The following is a 17641-nucleotide window of genomic DNA, read 5'->3' on the forward strand; positions in this document are numbered from 1 at the left end:
TCATAGCAGACAGGTCAAATAAGATACATAAACATTATTCTATATTATCTCACCAACAGCTGCTTGACCAATCTCATTAGAAGGCTAAATGATTGGCCTGGCTACACGACAAATTAATTGGAAAATATGCAATTTCCCTAAAATTAACACAAAATTATATAATCCTTTTGGGAAACCTCAGAAAATTGTATAACAATTATATTTTTAGGAAATTACAGACCTGTATAATTAATGTTCATGTAGGCAGTAATGTCAGCATCACACTATGGGTACTGCACTGTATATGAAATAGATTCTGGATTCTCCAAGTGTGTGGATCTTTACTGGAGGGATGACCAGCATCTTTTCCCAAAGATGTGATGTTTTGATGACGGTGGTGGTGGTGGAGGGCACTGTCTAAAATGTCACTCCAAAATCTCCTGTAGGTGTTCAGCTGGATTGAAATCTGGTGAATGGGAAGATCGTACCATGTGAGGCACATGATTTTAATATGTATCAAACCTTTCAGTGACCCTACATGGCTTCAATTTCCAACCGCCTTTAAGTATATATTTTAATCAAAAGGATCCGTCAATGATCAATCGGATGGTATGAAGCATTACCTTGTGGCTATTTAGATTTTAAGCTGATAAATGACCAAAGGAAGTGAGACATATAGATAAAAGCCAAGAGGTTTGGTTCAGAGGGGCTGGGGGAGAAATAATTTAACAGCCTGCCTCACTGAATTTTTCTTAGCTCATTGAAATCATGCCTTACTTTTTTGAGGTCTACCTTTGTCTAGCATTTTTGTGTAATCTGTCTTCTAAGAGCTGGCATACTTACTGCATAAAATCCTGTGTGAGAGGTTGCGATCTTTCATTCAAATAGCTCTCCAGGGTCTTGCATTTTAATGAGTTGCCTTGAGCCTTCAGTCCATATTCCTTAGTGTAGTTAAGATGGAAGTCTCACCTTATGAGTCAACCTTGGCTCCGAAACTCACACTTAAAGGCAAGTGAGAAACAAGGAGGGAGACAGAAGTGCAATGCATGGATTATACCAGTCACAGTACACACGGTCTGCAACTATGACTTAATGTGAATGTGTGTGTTCTCTAGTGTATAAGAGGTCAGCTATAAGGAGCTGACCTTTACCCTGCTTCTTGCTACCCAGGGCATACTTGGATAGACTCCAGCCCTCCGTGACCTATAACAGGATAATCAGGTATAAAGATGAAGAAGAGTCTACAGCCGTGTTTGTTGCTGATGATGCTGCACAGCCATGCTTCGAGCTAAATGTCATCAAGATTCATCTTCTAGGAAGCCATGAATGTCTGTACAACGCTGTATTCCAATCCATCTAGTAGACAGGAAGATAATTTACTGAATAAGGGAAAATGTTGACCTGCTGGTGCTGTTAGATGAAAATGCAGGGGATCTCCAAGGTCATTAGGCTTCATCTATTTGGGCCTCTGGGTATCCATACCAAATATCATGATAATCTGTGTAGTCTTTGAGACCATTCACTGCAAACCAACAACATCATGATGGTGCTAGAGGAAGAGTCAAGGGGTCACAAAAGTCAGTAGGCTATGTCCTTTTGATCCTATGAAAATCTGTACAAGATTGCATGATAATCCATCCGAATTGTTGTTGATAGTTAGTTCATAGATAGAGATAGTTCAGTCTGGAGCAAAGTGGTGGACTGGCCAACATACATCACCAGGGGTGTGACGATACACTCACGAGAATGAGAGGAGATTTTAACACTATTTTTAAGAAAACTTCAATGATGAAATATATGACTGGAAAAATAGTTTTTATTTGACTGAAAGTCACAAAATGCAAAACAATGCAGGTGCATTCTGAAATGTTTTAACTCATCATCTTGTAATGAATGTCAGATCAGTTCTACTTTATTAATTATCATATGCAGTATGCAATATGCAAGCACTGTACAAGGTTTCCCCCTGTCCACCCCCCCATTTATAGATAGATATTCTATAGATAGATCATTTTGGTATTTATTGAAATAACACCCATAAATACCCAAATTATATACAATCACACATACCAAAAATTAAGTATGAAGAATAGATACAATTCCAGTATATAAATATAAATGAAATAAATAATCATATTATCACAAATTATAACATATTGCTAATAAAAAACAGAAATAAAAGTAAATTACACAAATCCTGTATCACACAACTACACAAGTAGAACAAAATACTTATAAATTGTGTTATAATTTGGTAGTGTGACTCATTTTACTTTTTGCATCTTTAGGCTTCCATAGCTACACTAGATCCCCTGCTCCTCTTACCTCCATGTACTTTACTGTACTTTCAGTGTAGAGACCTGAGGTCAACCTACTGCTGCTCCTCTCCTCATCTCCTACTGCTAACTGTGAGATCTTCTCAGCAGGTAGAAGCTGTTGGTTCACTAACTAGAACGAAGACACCCACTGTAACAAGGTTAAAAGAAGACATGACATGCAAATAAACATGCGCGCCCTGTACCGCCACCTGAATACTGCTTTGCGAGACAGCATTCACCTTGACGAGAATTAGCGTCATGTTTTAATCTATATATACATTACCATCCCTAGAACTACACCACTAACAGCAGATGGGTTTCTTTTTTTTGCCCCTTGTCCCAATGGAGATATCCTCTGCTCCTCCACTGACTGTTAGTCTCTATGGAGATTGCATTTGTGGATCTATCCGACATTCCCCCATGGTAGCTTCAGCTTGAGGAGTTACGCTGGGCGGCATCAGGCATGATCTGCTGTCTTAATTGTGCACACACCACCGTGATTAATTACGTTTCAGAAAACGAAAGCAATATACTGTACTGATATCCGGGGAGGGAGGGGGCTCGCTTTGGCAGAACATCAAAAGCGTGAAACATTTGGACATGTCTGGTGGCATCACAGCCATGGGGTAATTAGATTTTCTTTAATGATGATGGGATCATGTGGTGTAGCTGCAGAAGTTTTCTCTTAATCAATACACCCTAGGTTGTTACTGAGTTTACTGATTACGGTTGCAGCTGTTTACTACGCGCAGCTGAGTCAACAGCTTTGATGCATCCTGACAATATCACATTCCATTAACCCTCAACCATCCATTTCCTCCGTCCAACTTTTTTTGTGTATTTTCATCAGTGTCTCACTTTCCTTTTCAGTTTCCTACACACGCTATTTCAACAGCTGTTCATCCTGTTTCATCCCACTTCTCGTCTTCCTTCCACTTTCATGTATTTGCTTCGCTTCCTTTTACATAATTATTTTCTTCTCACATCTCCTTCTCCTTTTCCGCTACATACAAACACTGTGAATGTGTCTGTTTTTCATCAACACTTCTCCTCTAGTCATCATTTCTATATCCTGTTCCTCGTCTTCGTTCTTTCTCCGTCTTTGTCTCATCGCAGTCACTAGTTGACTTTCCCCTCTCCTCTCTGCTCCTTACGGGGGTCATGAGAGAAGGTGGTTCAGCTGGTCATTATGCTCAGGGGGACTGTAAGCCAGCCTCAGGGCCTGACATTTGGCTGCACCATGGGACCTGGAACATTCATTATGCCAGCGGGAGAGGAGGGCGACATGCACAAATATGCAAATACAGGAGAGAGTGTAATCAGCTACGGTGGGGAAAACCCTGATTAAAACCCCGAATGACATAGTTGAGTTGTATGCACGTGTACATACAAACGGTAGTGGTGACTGGGACAAATGGTAAACTTAGAACATGATAAAATACAATGATAATCCAAGCACACAGACAAGCTATCCTGTCCAATCTAACAATTCTGAATATTGTACTATTTTGACTGTGTTTCTGATGCAAAACAGGTATTTCGGTTAGTTATTAACTCAGCATGAGGTGAGCATATTCTTCTGGGTTTTGTTTTTGCGCTGTTTTCCTTTCCTGTTTTCAGAGATATGCTGCCTAGGTGGCATGATTGACACTAAATTGTTGACACTAAAGTATTTTCTGTATAGACTGACTGCTTACCTCCTGTCTCGTGTGACCATGAATTGGAAAAAGCTGGTTAAAGGAATAAATGGACTAAGTGAGTAGCTTAAATGAATAGAAATGGAATTACTGGAGGCAAGGTGAGCAAAACAGAAAATGCTAATGGTATTTGTAAAGCCTGTGGCATTTCACTCAACATAAGCATCAAGAGTGCTTAAAAGTTTTTTTTTTTAATGTTGATGATCATGTTAGTAGTGTTTGCATCAGTAGTTAGTGGTACCTTTATGGACATTAGGAACTACACTTTAAGTAAAGATAGCCAAACATGAGTACAAACTGTTGTATGTTTAACCCTTACATACTGCTCAGGGTCAAATTTGAAGCTGTAAAAACACCATATACACATTTAATTTAGCCTGACTGTCCCTATATGATCCACCGTTTATACAAGTGGAAATAAAATGCATCATTTTTTTTTTTAAATTTTGTGCAGATGATACACATTTTAACATGCATTTAACCTGCATTTATAAAAAGGAACTCAAACATGTTTCTGTAGTTGTCATATTCAACAAAATGTTCTCCTGGACCATAAAATAATGATTGTGAATGTCATTTTTCTATAAGATTTATCAAACATTTATTATTAATGACTGATGCCCCCATCAGTTTTATGAATGTGAATTGGTGTGGAGACTAATTATGAGTCAGAATATGAACAGTATGTAAGGGTTAAACTCCAAATGCTCCTTGAAGTCACCAAGGAGTGACTAGCTGGTGTCAGTAACATTCCCAAAAAACAGTAGTTTACATGACAGGTTTTCACCACACAGATATCCCCAGCTGTATGTCTGTTTTCATGAACATTCAAACCAGATTAAGACTAAAAATTTCCCATAATCATGAATAATAGCTTTGAATTGATTGTTAGATCCAACCAATTCAGAAAGAATGAACCGTAGGATGGATGGATCAATAAAGAAATCCAGAGGGCTGTTATAAAAAACATGCTGCATTCAAATCATTTATTCTGCTGTGAACTGTAAACCATTTACAGATGTTGGAGCCAATGTTTTAACTTGAACATGTGAGGTCTTCCTGATTTGAACAATTTGAAGTGGTCCACTGGGGCATATTATAACTCAGATGAAATAAACACATGGTTCTGGTGTTTGTTTTAACTGGGTTGAGCTATTGACGAGGAAGTGCTTTATAGACTGTAAGTCACTGAAATGCATCGGCCTGTGAAGATCTTTTTTTTCCGCCCAATTATTTGATTCAAAGATTGTGAACATTATGAGAGCATGCGTTTTAAAACACTTTAATACTATACACCAGCTGTTTGTGGTATTCATTCTGATCTCTCTCTTCCTCGCCCTCCTTTTCCTGCCCCTTAATTGTTTTTAATGTTCAAAAGACTTAATGCAATTGAATTATTTTTTTCAATTATCAAGTTGAGATGTGAGTTCATTACCCACTTTTGATTGCCATTGTGTAAAGTGGAGTTGTTTGTCAGGTTCTTCAGTTCATTAGCCTGTGTGTTATTTATATTCTCATTAGCAAATGTGTCATCGCTTCGCTGTCCTTTCTGTCAATCAGTTCCTCGGAAAAGTGCACAGTCACAGCCACAAGCAAATGTATCTATCTGTGTGTCACATTACCTCTGAATTTTCATAGATATTTTACCTCACCCTCCAATACATAAATGCATTTTTTTTATTTTACTCATAAGATGCTGAGAGCCTGTATTTTGTTCTTCCCTCCTAGTGGATTACACTGGGTTTTATCCAGCATAAATTGTTTATTATCTAGCTTTTACCAATGGTCCAGATGTGGCCTGAGCAGACACTGGCTGAGAAGATAGGATAAACTGCATTGTGGCAGGAGGCAGGAAAGGGCAGCTGGACTGTATTTCACTCCGTTCACTTGACTGTCAGCTCAGGGCTCATTATCTCATATTTAGTTTCCACACAGCGGAGCTCCAAAACAGCTTTCCACATCTCCGGCTTCAGCCACTCTCTGTTCTGCATCTAAATGTGTTTATTTGGAAAAGTTTTGCGACTAGCTGAATGGTAAAACTTTGGGTAAATGAATCCTTGTTTCACTTCCTGACTGTAAATTCCTGTCTTAAGTCATTGCAGTCGTTCTTGAATATGAATGTTTCAAATAAAAATTAAAAATTCCATCAAATTTAGAATGAAGTTGCTAATCAATCGGGGCACATATGTGAAATATGTGCATGCAGTGCTGAAATGGAGCAGAACCAATTACAAGGCTTGTGTGGATGAATAAAAGTTTTGAAAAACTTGTACAGAAGTTATGAAGTGAAAAAGAAAAATCTTAACTTGTTATTGTAGCATATGATTAAAAAATCGGAGTGTCTATTTGCACCCCTGGTACAAATAGCCTCGACCACACAGCTGAGCTATTTGCACCCTAGACCTATAACAATGTGAAAACATGGCGGACATTCATCTTCCACGCCAGCAGAAAAGGGCGAATTTAGAAAGGTTTCATATCTAATGTTTGTTCTAAAGACATTTCTGGTGGGAAAGTTGTATTATATTTTCATAATCTTTCCTCAGTGAATGCATACAAGCGTCAGTTAGAAATTATTTGTCGCCAATATCGATCTTCCATATTAGCAAATATGTTGGGCTGTCACATCACTTCGTAGGACCGGAGCGGTGGGGTAATGGGCAGCGTGTCCGTCATTAGTGAAGGAGACTCTGGTTTGAGTCTTTGCAGCAGCAGTTATATATTGATAATGTTTTCAGCGGAAAAACTCTGCTGCATTTTCGTAACTTTGTTAAGTAAATGCATACAACCTGAACATATCTGAATTTACAACCTTCAGTTTGTTATATGATGGAAATCAAATCTTGACAGATCTATGGTTGCCATGGATACCAAATACATTTCAGACCTCTCAAGTCTCAGGCATTGGTCGTGAGACACATGCATTTCAAGCTGCTCTCACGCTCACACGCCACACCTGACATTTTTTCACGCCGGGAAGTGATAGATCTCACCGGATAGAAATTATTTTATAATATACAGAATAGAACAGCGACGTATATTTATCCCGCTGTCCCGGTGGGATACAGGAGTCCTCCGCATATCTCCAGACGCTCCCCTCTGACAATCAGTCCCGCAGGGTACTTAATGCACTCCTAATTGTACTGGGGTGCAAATAGCATACAATGATATTTGCACCAAGACGGGTGCCAATAGAACACTTTGCTATATATACCAGGGTACAAATAGCATCCACTTCTAATTGTACTGGGGTGCAAATAGCATTCATTGATATTTGCAGTAGGGGTGCAAATAGCCTTTGCCTTAAAAAATTGCACCAGTAACAAGCTATTTTTTAACACTGACCTGATGGGTGTGCATTTGAAATCAGCCAGTAGTAAATTAACACTGATCATTCTTTTCCATCTCATGGTAATGTTGGGATGAATTTCTTGACCGATTTTGATCATCTTATTTTTTCCTTCATCATTTTTGTTATATATTCAATGGTGGTTCCACAAAATAAAACCACTAATACTGATTTATAAATCAACACACAGTCTACACACAATTCAAAATGAACTCAGATGAACATTTATAGTAATGATCGCAAATCTGTTCATTCATATATTTTGAATCAGTAATATTTTGAGCATATACTGTTTGTTAATGGAAACTAGAGCCCGACCGATATATTGGTCAACCGATATTTTAGGTCGATATTGGCCTATGACAGATATATTGGTATAGGCCATCCAATATGTGCCGATATATTTTTTTAAACATATATATAGGCCACATTTTATGTATATTTAATGTTTTTTCGTAATTGAAGTTTAATATATACATATTCAATTCACAGTGTAAGTTACTGTTTCAGTACACTGATGTCATTTTATAAAAGTTAAGTATTTTAAGTGTTTGGTAACCAGATTTGGGGAAAAAACTGTATTTATGTATATATTCTATATATAGAAGAAGAAAAATAATATGTATTTATAGTGCTTTTCATACACATGAGTCACAAAGTGCTTTACAGGAAGAAGCAGAAGATGTAGTGACCAACACAGTCACTTGTTAAAAATAAGCTGAGATTAAAACAAGGACATGATGAACAATACAATACAATAAGAAAACACGACAAGTGCATAAGATGCAGATGATGCATGGAATTACTCTGTCTAACACCTGTATAAACAAGTATGTCTTTAGCTGCTTTTTAAATGAGTCCACAGAATTAGCAGAGCGCAACACTATGGACAGAGCATTCCATAGTTTCGGCGCTACAACTTCAAAAGCTCAGTAACCACGTGGTCTGAAAGCCAGACAGCCAATGTAGTCCATTTGACCCAAGAGGGCGAACTGATGAGTAGGGGTGAAGAAGGTCTCTGACATATGTGTGTATAATGCTCTGTAAGTAAGGGTGAGGATTTTAAATTGGATTCAAAATGCAACCGGTAGCTGGTAATGTGGTACAGTCTATTTGACCTGGTGAGTTGTCTTGAAGCAGCATTCTGAACTGACTGTAGACCTGACTTGCTAAGAGCAGAGAAAAGTGTGTTGCAGTAGTCAATATGGTATGATATGACGGCATATATAAGATAACCGGCTGATACATGAATATCGGAAGTTTTTTATTCCCTAATATCGGAATCAGCATTGGCCCCAAAAATCCAGTATTTGTCTGGCCCTAATGGGAACATTCAACAATATAGTTATTAGTTACTACTTGGTTTCTCATACGTTATACAATCAATCAATCAATCAATCAATCAATCAATCAATCAATCAATCAATCAATCAATCAATCAATCAATCAATCAACCAATCAATCAATTCTTTTGAGACTTTCCCTTTAGTTTTGTATATTTAGCTTGACATATTTAATGAAACACCATTCACAATGTGACATCATCTTCATGTTTAATTATAAATGTGTTTTCCTTCCAGCAGAGGAAATGATGTGTGAGTGTGTGTGTGTGTGTGTGTGTGTGTGTGTGTGTGTGTGTGTGTGTGTGTGTGTGTGTGTGTGTGTGTGTGTGTGTGTGTGTGTGTGTGTGTGTGTGTGTGTGTGTGTGTGTGTGTGTGTGTGTGTGTGTGTTTGTGTCTTTGTCTGTGTACAGTGTTTGAAAGTTTGTCTTATTTTTTCCTTTATTTTACCTTTTTGGCATTTTACAATAAGCCACAATGTTTACAAAGTGTCCAGAGTCTTCAGCATGTCCAACAGGAGATCATTTATGAAGTTAGTGGATAGTGCAGAGGGATGGCAGGATGCCACATAGGCAGGCAAGCAGGCAGGTAAGCAGACACACAGCCCAAGTCTGATGGAACGAATAAGCTGACAGTGCTGATAGTGCCATACAAATCAGTTGAAGGGGATAGAGGAATTTAACACATGTGTGTTCAGACAAGAAGAGAGCACGCTACAATCTAGTGTAAATATATCATACAGACTCATACACACACACACACACTGACAGAGATAGAGATGAAGCAGATACACCTCAGTGTCTCTTATCATTTGATCATTCAAGGTCAAAGACATGGTGCACATCAAGACAAGACCATACAAGCAAAAAAGTTGAAAGTTGGAAAGATTAAAGTCAGACAGATTTTAAAGAATACTACAGCAGGAGACACATTTTCAAGAACAGACGAGAAAGTCATTTACTCTAAAGAAAATCTGATCTTTAAAATGGTCTTTGTGAAATGACAAAAGAGTCAGTTTGACAAAAAAAAGGCACAGAAGCAAATAGACAGGCCGACATCCAAGCCCTGTGTAGATAGCGTAGTTGTAACAATATGAGGGCAAACATCATTGACAGGTAGAGTACAATGCAGCATTCAGTCAAATAGATACACCCTTCTGTTGAAAGCTGCTTTACCAATATCAATATCCCGACACCAATTTCACAACTATCATCTTACTCCTTAATAGACACTAATGTATGTATTTGCAGCTTAATAGGACCCAGAGATTTTAGATGCTATTAGGTTGACAAAGGATGAAAATAACAAAACAGAAGCACACGCCGCTTCTTTAAATGTTCTCCTCAATCACTGTTTCATTTCAACAATGAAATGTGATGAAAAGGGCATTAAAGCTCTTTTTTTGTCGAGTGAGCAAACAACAATTTAGTCATTCTCTTTCATTTAAGTGCAGCATTTCCCTTACCATTGCCTTAGAGGGGTGGTCCGCCCCTCCTAAAAGACATTTAAAAAATGTGCACAAATACTGTAAGTGCAGTAAAAGCTCCACGAGTGGGAAAAAAAACAACTAGAGTAGCTTATTAGTGTAATTAATGTGCTTTAATGGGGGATTACATTAAAGTAGAGGAGACAGGAGCTAAAACATTTAGAAAGAGGCTAAACTGAGGTGCTGTGTAAAGGATCAGTGTAAATCATGCAAAAGTATTCCAGTAGAATACAAATATAGACCAGTAAATGTGCATAACATGTCCCCTTTGAGGTAATACAAAGTCTACTCGTGACCTCTCATCACCAGTCGCAAAAATCATCTATTTCCCTCTCAGACAGGCCTTTCCACAACACACAGTTGGACTTGTCATGGCTGGAAAAGCACAGGTGGAACTAATAATATTAACAATGGCTCCCTTCTATTCAAGGGCCATGACAGGGTGACAGTAAGCCAGCATGCACAATACCAGGAATCCTAAACTCTTTCACAGAAAGTAAGAGAAACAGAAAAATGCTGCTTAATCGTTAATCCCCTGTCAGATTTATGTTGAGACCTTTTTGGTGGGGGGGTCATGACTCCCATGTCAGGAACTTTATGCATATGGATTAGGCTGTATTAGTTTGGGACTGAGGCTAAGTAGTTTGGTAAGAACAACACTTTATTTGCATGCTATTTGGATGTAAATTTGATGCTCAAACAAATAAACATAGGAGGAAAGCTACTAACACTTCTGCAAATTTGGATCAGGGGCACAAAGTACTGCATCATCCCATTTTTTTATTATCAGTTAACAGAGTATTCAGTCACACAAATGAGCCCAGCTGCCACTAAAAGTCAGGAAAAAAACAGATTTGAGCAAAAAAAAAAAGGCTCTGTGGGAAGCAGTGAGCTAAAATGATGGGAAATATAATGTGTTTTTACATTAGTGGTCTGAGTGTGGTGCTGAACAGAGAGCTCCTGCAAATGGACTTTACCTACATCTTTTAATTTGCTGCAATACTCTTTGTTGTTATCACTAAAGTGTGTACAGTGTGTGAAGACCAAGCAAATGACTTCAATTTTAGACACAATTTACTCTGCGACAGGGCTCAGCCGAGAATGATAAATCAGGTTGAGCGGCTCTTTGTAGAAATTTCCAATTCGACCTCCCATATTTTGCACTGCTAAACATGAACTCCCTAAAACAACAAATTGACACACTTTTATTTATTTAACCCGTTCATTATGTTCAGGGTCTAATTTGACCCATTTTTATATTTGAGAGAAGAAAAAGACAAACCTTAAAAACTTTTCTTTGAGCCAGACATTTGATGACTTATCTTAACGTGACCTGGATTATACAAAAATGTTCTTGTCATTCCAGCCATGTAGATACAGTGGGGGAAATAATTATTGGACATGTCAACTTTTTTTTTTCAGTAAATATATTTCCAATGAGGCTATTCACATGAAATGTTCACCAGACTTTGGTATTAACTCAAGAAAACCACACATATAAAGAAATAGAAACATTTAAGTCCATAAATAAAGTTATGTGTAATAAAGTGGAATGAAAACAGGAAAAAAGTATTGGACACACTAATTGAAATGTATTTAATACTTAGTGGAGTAGCCTTTGTTTGTTAATGACAGCTTCAAGACTCAAGACTGTGCTCAGGTGTGATTTTGGCCCATTCAGATTGTCTTTAAATCTAAAGGATTACGGAGGGGGCTTTTGTTAACCCTGATCTGTAGTTACTTCCACAGATGTTGTGAAGGTCTTGGGAGAGCTCTTTGCTTTAACCCATCATGAGATGTCTCTTGTGTGACACCTTGGTAACAAAAAACCTTTTTTATAGCCCATCAACATGTACTCACCCAGCTGATATTAACTTGCACAGATAATGGTTGAATTACTGTCTAACTACTGCTTGTAAGCGTGTTCAATACTTTGTTCCTGTTTCATTCCACTTTATTACACATAACTTTATTTATGGACTTAAATGTTACATTTTCTTTATACTGTATATGTGGTTTTCTTCAGTTGATACCAGTCTGGTGAGAATTACATGTTAATAGTGTGGTATCTGTTCTTCCTTATGTCTTGTGACCTTTTTGTATTGTCTTCATCTTGTAACATCTTGTGACATGCCAACACTTGTTTTTCTTAGGTTAAAAGCCAGCCATAGATAAAGGGACAGAGGCTGTTTTATCTTGAGTGACAAATCATTTAGAAGGTGGAGTTTTTAGAGATAGGAAACTGTATATATAGTCTTGTTAAATCTGGATCAGGCAGAGAGACTCAGATTGGGACCAGGGACTCTCTAAAGATTGGATTTTTGACACTGTTAATATTCAAAATATGCAAGTGAGACGTGTCAGCGGTGGATTCCTTCTTCTTCATTAACACATCAAGAGTCAACCAATTATATACTACAATAGCTTAATTGGAACAAACATATCAATTAAAAAAACTACAACTACAATAAAAATCTACATAATATGTATAAACTGTCAATAAATAATAAGTTAATCAAGTAGAAAGATAAGCTACTATTCATGTTTTTCTTGAGTGTTTGACTCATATTTACTAAAAAATTCAAAAACTACCATTCAAAAATATACTGTTCATTCACATTTAATATATTTCGTTGAAAGAATGTGATGTCTCCATCAACAAAAAGTGTAAAAACTAAAGAATACACACTCTGAAAGCTTCATGCAGGATTAATCACTAATTCATTAATGCCTGATGAGGTATTCAAGACCAAAATGATGTATTAGAGACTAATTATGAGGGGATAGTGATGAGAAACACCTGAATATGAACAGTATGTGAGGGTTAACTTTGCCACAACATCAATGACTTTTCAGTCATGCTTAGCTACATTGTAAATATGGACAAACATAATATGACTGTTAAGGGGTCGAAATAACGCTGGAAATCTGTTGCAGGTTCATCAAATGTTTCAGTGAGCAGTTTAAAATTTCCTTCTACTCTCCATGTGAATTTTATTTAAACATGTTCCTGTACATTTATCTGCTTCTTACCAATATGTGCTTGTAATTCAATGTCATGTATCCCAACGGTACTGATATTGCATAAAATGATTCATCTTTGAACTTCCTTTGATCTCATTCACACCTGAGAATAAAAGGGTCAGCTCTTGGTCTTTCTCACTTGAGTCTGATTAATAGAAATCCCATTTCAGGTGTTGGAATATGCATTGTACAGCTTGAATCATTTGAGATGAATTCCAATCACACACACACATGCAATTACGCTATGAGACATAGATACCATGAACACACACACACACACACACACACACACACACACACACACACGCACACACACACACACACACACGCACAGTTGACTCAAACATATACTAGAGTCACATTTACCCTTATTTCTATCTAGTCTATGTTCTCTTGCTTCATCTTGGCTTTTCACACTGTGTCAGATCCCCGGTGGCCCCCGCAGATCTGCTGGCCCCCACTGATTTCCCTTGGTGTTTGAGAAAGATATAGGAGTTAGCTGTAGGCAACGCCACCGTGTCCCACCAGCCCGTGTGATGAAATCAATCCACAACATGTGTATCAGTGTGTGTTTTCTTTTGACTGTGCCAATCATTGCCCTTTCATGTGTGAATCGGTGGTCTTTTACCTAATAACCCCGCTCTCTCTGCCTTTTTTTGTTTTGTTTTGTGTGTTTAACTTTGTTATTAACTCCATAACTTGATAGTTTACAGACTCTCTACCATCTCCATCTTTGTTGTATCACTTTTCTCTTATCTGTTCTGGGCTAGAGCAGCAGAGCAGCAGATGGGTGCAAGTGATAGCGAGGCAATGGCAGTCCTGTGTATTCACATCCATCCCGCCTTATAACCATCCAATGCTCTTAAGATTGATTGAACCTTGGCTCCTGCCAGCGGATGAAGCTGATAAGAGGGGGGGCAATGAGTCTTCTACCGAGGCCACCAACATGATACCACTTTATGATTAAACACAACGGATGTCAGTGTTAGAGTTATACCCAGCCGTGTTGTCCCATTACAGAACACTAGATGTTTATCATGGGAGTTGATTGATTTTGATGGCCGTGTTGTAGGGACTGACACATTTTTATTGGTTACATGATGCTCATTTGTGAGTGGAATTATGGTATCTGATGAAGACAGTGAGGACCGAGAGGGTCAGCTCGCCTCCGATAGCAAATAAAACGCGTAATGTGATTGTGTTGCGTTCAATAGAGCCTGGTTTTTGCCAGCAGGATGAGAACATAATTCACTGAGATCTGTTCAGGATAACCAATTTAGTCATTGTTTTTAGTGCTCTAATTTGCTGTCGGTCGGTTGGCGTGTGGGTGTGTGTGCACGCGTCACCGTGCGCCCGATGTGTGTTTGTGCGCACGCTCACTGAATCATTTCAAACAGTGTAGCTTTCAAGGTGTGAAGTGGAACAGAGTATTGGTAATGAAGGAGATGGGACTATGTAATTATTCTGCACAGGAAGGATTACTGGTTTACTTAACCATTAATGGTTCACCTTGAAGTGCAAATGGGAAGATGATATAACCCCTCACTTCTCTGCCCCCCATTACCTTCAGATGGACTAAAGACATTTGGTATTAAGGCACCGTTATTTAATGTAGACTTTGCATAGTTTCCAGCAGCCCCCTTTTTTTGTCTTACTTGACTAGTTTGGCTAATGTAGTGTGGCAAAGTACTGTCGGGTATTAAGAGGAAGCATGAAAAGAGATTGATGTTTATGAAGCATGTTATGCAGTGCTGCTATTTGGTGTTTAGGAGAATATGTGGGTCAAATGAGAATCACAAAGGCTTCTTGCCAGAAAATACTGTACTCAAAACTTCATTAATGGTTTCAGAAAAGCTTTTTTTTTTGTCATGTAAAGTAACCCAGGAAGGATTTTCATGAAATAAAGTCTTTGCAGCTGTTTTGACCTCCCATACACACCATTTTCTTAAAATCAGAATAGAGTCACCACCTCCGTTAGAAAAGAGTTAAATTTAAGGCTTAAACAAATTGAAGAGGTACTGAGCAGATGATATTTTATCCAGAATCTGACTGCAATAAAATGAAGCACTGGATGGAGAAACAGTTTAAAGACTCTTCTGCTGCACTGGAGAAATGAAAAACACTACTCAGGGGAGACATGACCTAAAATGGTCTCTATTTATGTGTGTGCATGCACGCATGGATGCGTATATATCCGAGCATTTGCTCGTGCAAATGTGACATACGCGGATGTGCATTTCTGTGTGCATAGTGGATTGAGTGTGTGTGTCCTGCTGAATTGCTGCAAGTGTATCTCATCACTGACAAGAGAGAGTAAGGGTTGAGGGTGTGTCAAGGATTGCCTCCTATTTCAGCTCAGCTGCAGTGGGCTGGATTTCCATTTTTGTTCCCATTACCAAATAAAATGCACCCTGCTGTTAGAGCTTACACGGGGGAGAAAACACATTAATAGGAAAGGCTAACTTTTTTAAGCGGCTGTCTGGGCAGCACAAGTTTGAAATTGCACTTTTTCATATATCTGCTGCTATGATTGCTCCAATTTAAGAGGCCAAAACACAATAAATATTGATTTGCAGTATGTAAGAAATATCATGTTGACCACAATCTTCTTTCAGTTTATATCTCTGGCTGAATACATAAAGGAAGTGTGCAAATCAAACTTGTTAGTGTGGACATATATTGTATATTGTATTGTAGTCATTTTTGGAATTTCTTTGCTACACTCCAGATTTAAAACTTTTGAAACAGTGAAAAAGAACATTTCAAAGTTGTCATATTTTATTTAAAGTAGTCTGATATGTTTACCTGGTCCTTTCATTTCTTTAGACTCAAAAGCCTCTGTTTTTATTTCAAAGGCTTTTTTCTTTAAGGTTTTGGTTACACACTCAGAAATGTAACACTTTAGATGTTGAATCCAAGCTAATCTTTTTACTGTTAACTCATCAGCTCTAGAGTAAAAATATCCCATCTGAGCAAGGACTGGAAAAAAAACTAAAACATCTCTTCCCGTAGCTTCTCCAGTTATGTTTTACTCGAGTAAAACTATTTTATTAATGACACCATCATGTAGCTCTCTTTCACATATTGAATATAAGAAGTATGTTTGAGTCCAGACTCAACCCTGTCCTTCACTGTCTTCTCCAGGAACCACAGTGATGACAATGACGGCTTTCGACGCAGACGACCCCGCCACAGATAACGCCGCGTTGCGCTACAACATCGTCAGGCAGTCGCCAGACAAACCCTCCCCGAACATGTTCTACATCGATGCAGAAAAGGGCGACATTGTCACCGTCATCTCCCCTACATTACTTGACAGAGAGGTGGGTTGACTTGTCGAACGTGTGCTTGTGTTTGTGTGTCGCTGGTTTGGATTGACGGGTCCTTTTCCAAATGGAACAGAGTGTGTGTTTTTGCTGTGTTGCTTCTTGTCTCGAGCCTTACAGTAGACATTTCTGAGAGGAGGCTTGTCGTACATCTCTTTCTCAACATGTCACCAATGCTGCCAGTGAGCAGAGTGAAGAAAGCACATCATAGTATGTCATGTGTATGTGTAGATACAGCCATTTGGGCCACCTATATTTGAGTGTCTGAATGGGGAAGCACTGGTGCATTCCAGCGAGCGGGTGCACAAGTGAGACGAGCGCCTCTCCATTCCCCCCTCTAACCAGAGTGAGACAACGGGATGATTGCTTTTTCAGCAGGGTGACGAATGCCAGAAACATTGATTGGGCTCGCTGGTGGAAGAGGAATATTAGCTGTTGTCAGACACTTAGCGCATAGTTTAATTGAGGTGATACACACTCATTCGCCGGCTCTGGTGGTGTCCAACAAGCCTAGCTGAAAACCTCCCATCCGGAACTGCTGGAACCATAGCGTCTAACCACCCTGATGAGCCGCTCCCATAGCTACAGTAAACTGTTTAATAGAGGCATAATTGATTAAAAGTATGATGAAATGAGATGTAATAAATGCAGTGAGCACCGTTCATGCTGGTTTTGTGAGTTGACTGGGAGAGACTAATTGAGAGGTGTACGTTGGCCTTTGTGGTTTCTCCTCTGTAGTGGAAAGTGAGTCTCTTTTGAGGAATTTCTCTTCCAGGACATTTCAAAAGATAACTCTCCACTTTTCTGCAGCCAAGATTTATTACAATTTCTAACAGGGCGGTGTTCGGATTTGCAGCTGAATGCCTTCGCAGAAGGTTTATAGCCAAATTGTCAGCCTGCTTAAGGACTCGATAAATCTCTGGAAAAAGCACAGATTCCTTTGTCACTTTATTGTCCATAGGTGATAAAGTTATCAGTAAGTTCCTCAGAGTAACCAAGATCTTAGATCTAAGTCATATGTTGACTCAATCATATTGGAGTCATGCTTGACACTCAGTTAGGCAAAACTGTGATGTGCATGTTCAGGCTTTACCTATTGTGATACAGTGCACTATCCCATAC

The 17641-nt window shown here is 38.6% G+C and overlaps 1 protein-coding gene across 1 annotated transcript in view; it reads left to right on the top strand.

Moving 5' to 3' along the window:
* Nucleotides 1-17641, top strand: part of cdh13 (cadherin 13, H-cadherin (heart)) — a 270635-nt gene that overhangs the window by 131066 nt on the left and 121928 nt on the right. Inside the window, exon 9 of the mRNA XM_062421569.1 lies at nucleotides 16338-16516. Coding sequence (XP_062277553.1) covers nucleotides 16338-16516 — 179 coding nt within the window. The remainder of the gene's footprint in view (nucleotides 1-16337; nucleotides 16517-17641) is intronic.

This window comes from Scomber scombrus, chromosome 6 (assembly GCF_963691925.1).
Source record: "Scomber scombrus chromosome 6, fScoSco1.1, whole genome shotgun sequence".
NCBI lineage: Eukaryota > Metazoa > Chordata > Actinopteri > Scombriformes > Scombridae > Scomber > Scomber scombrus.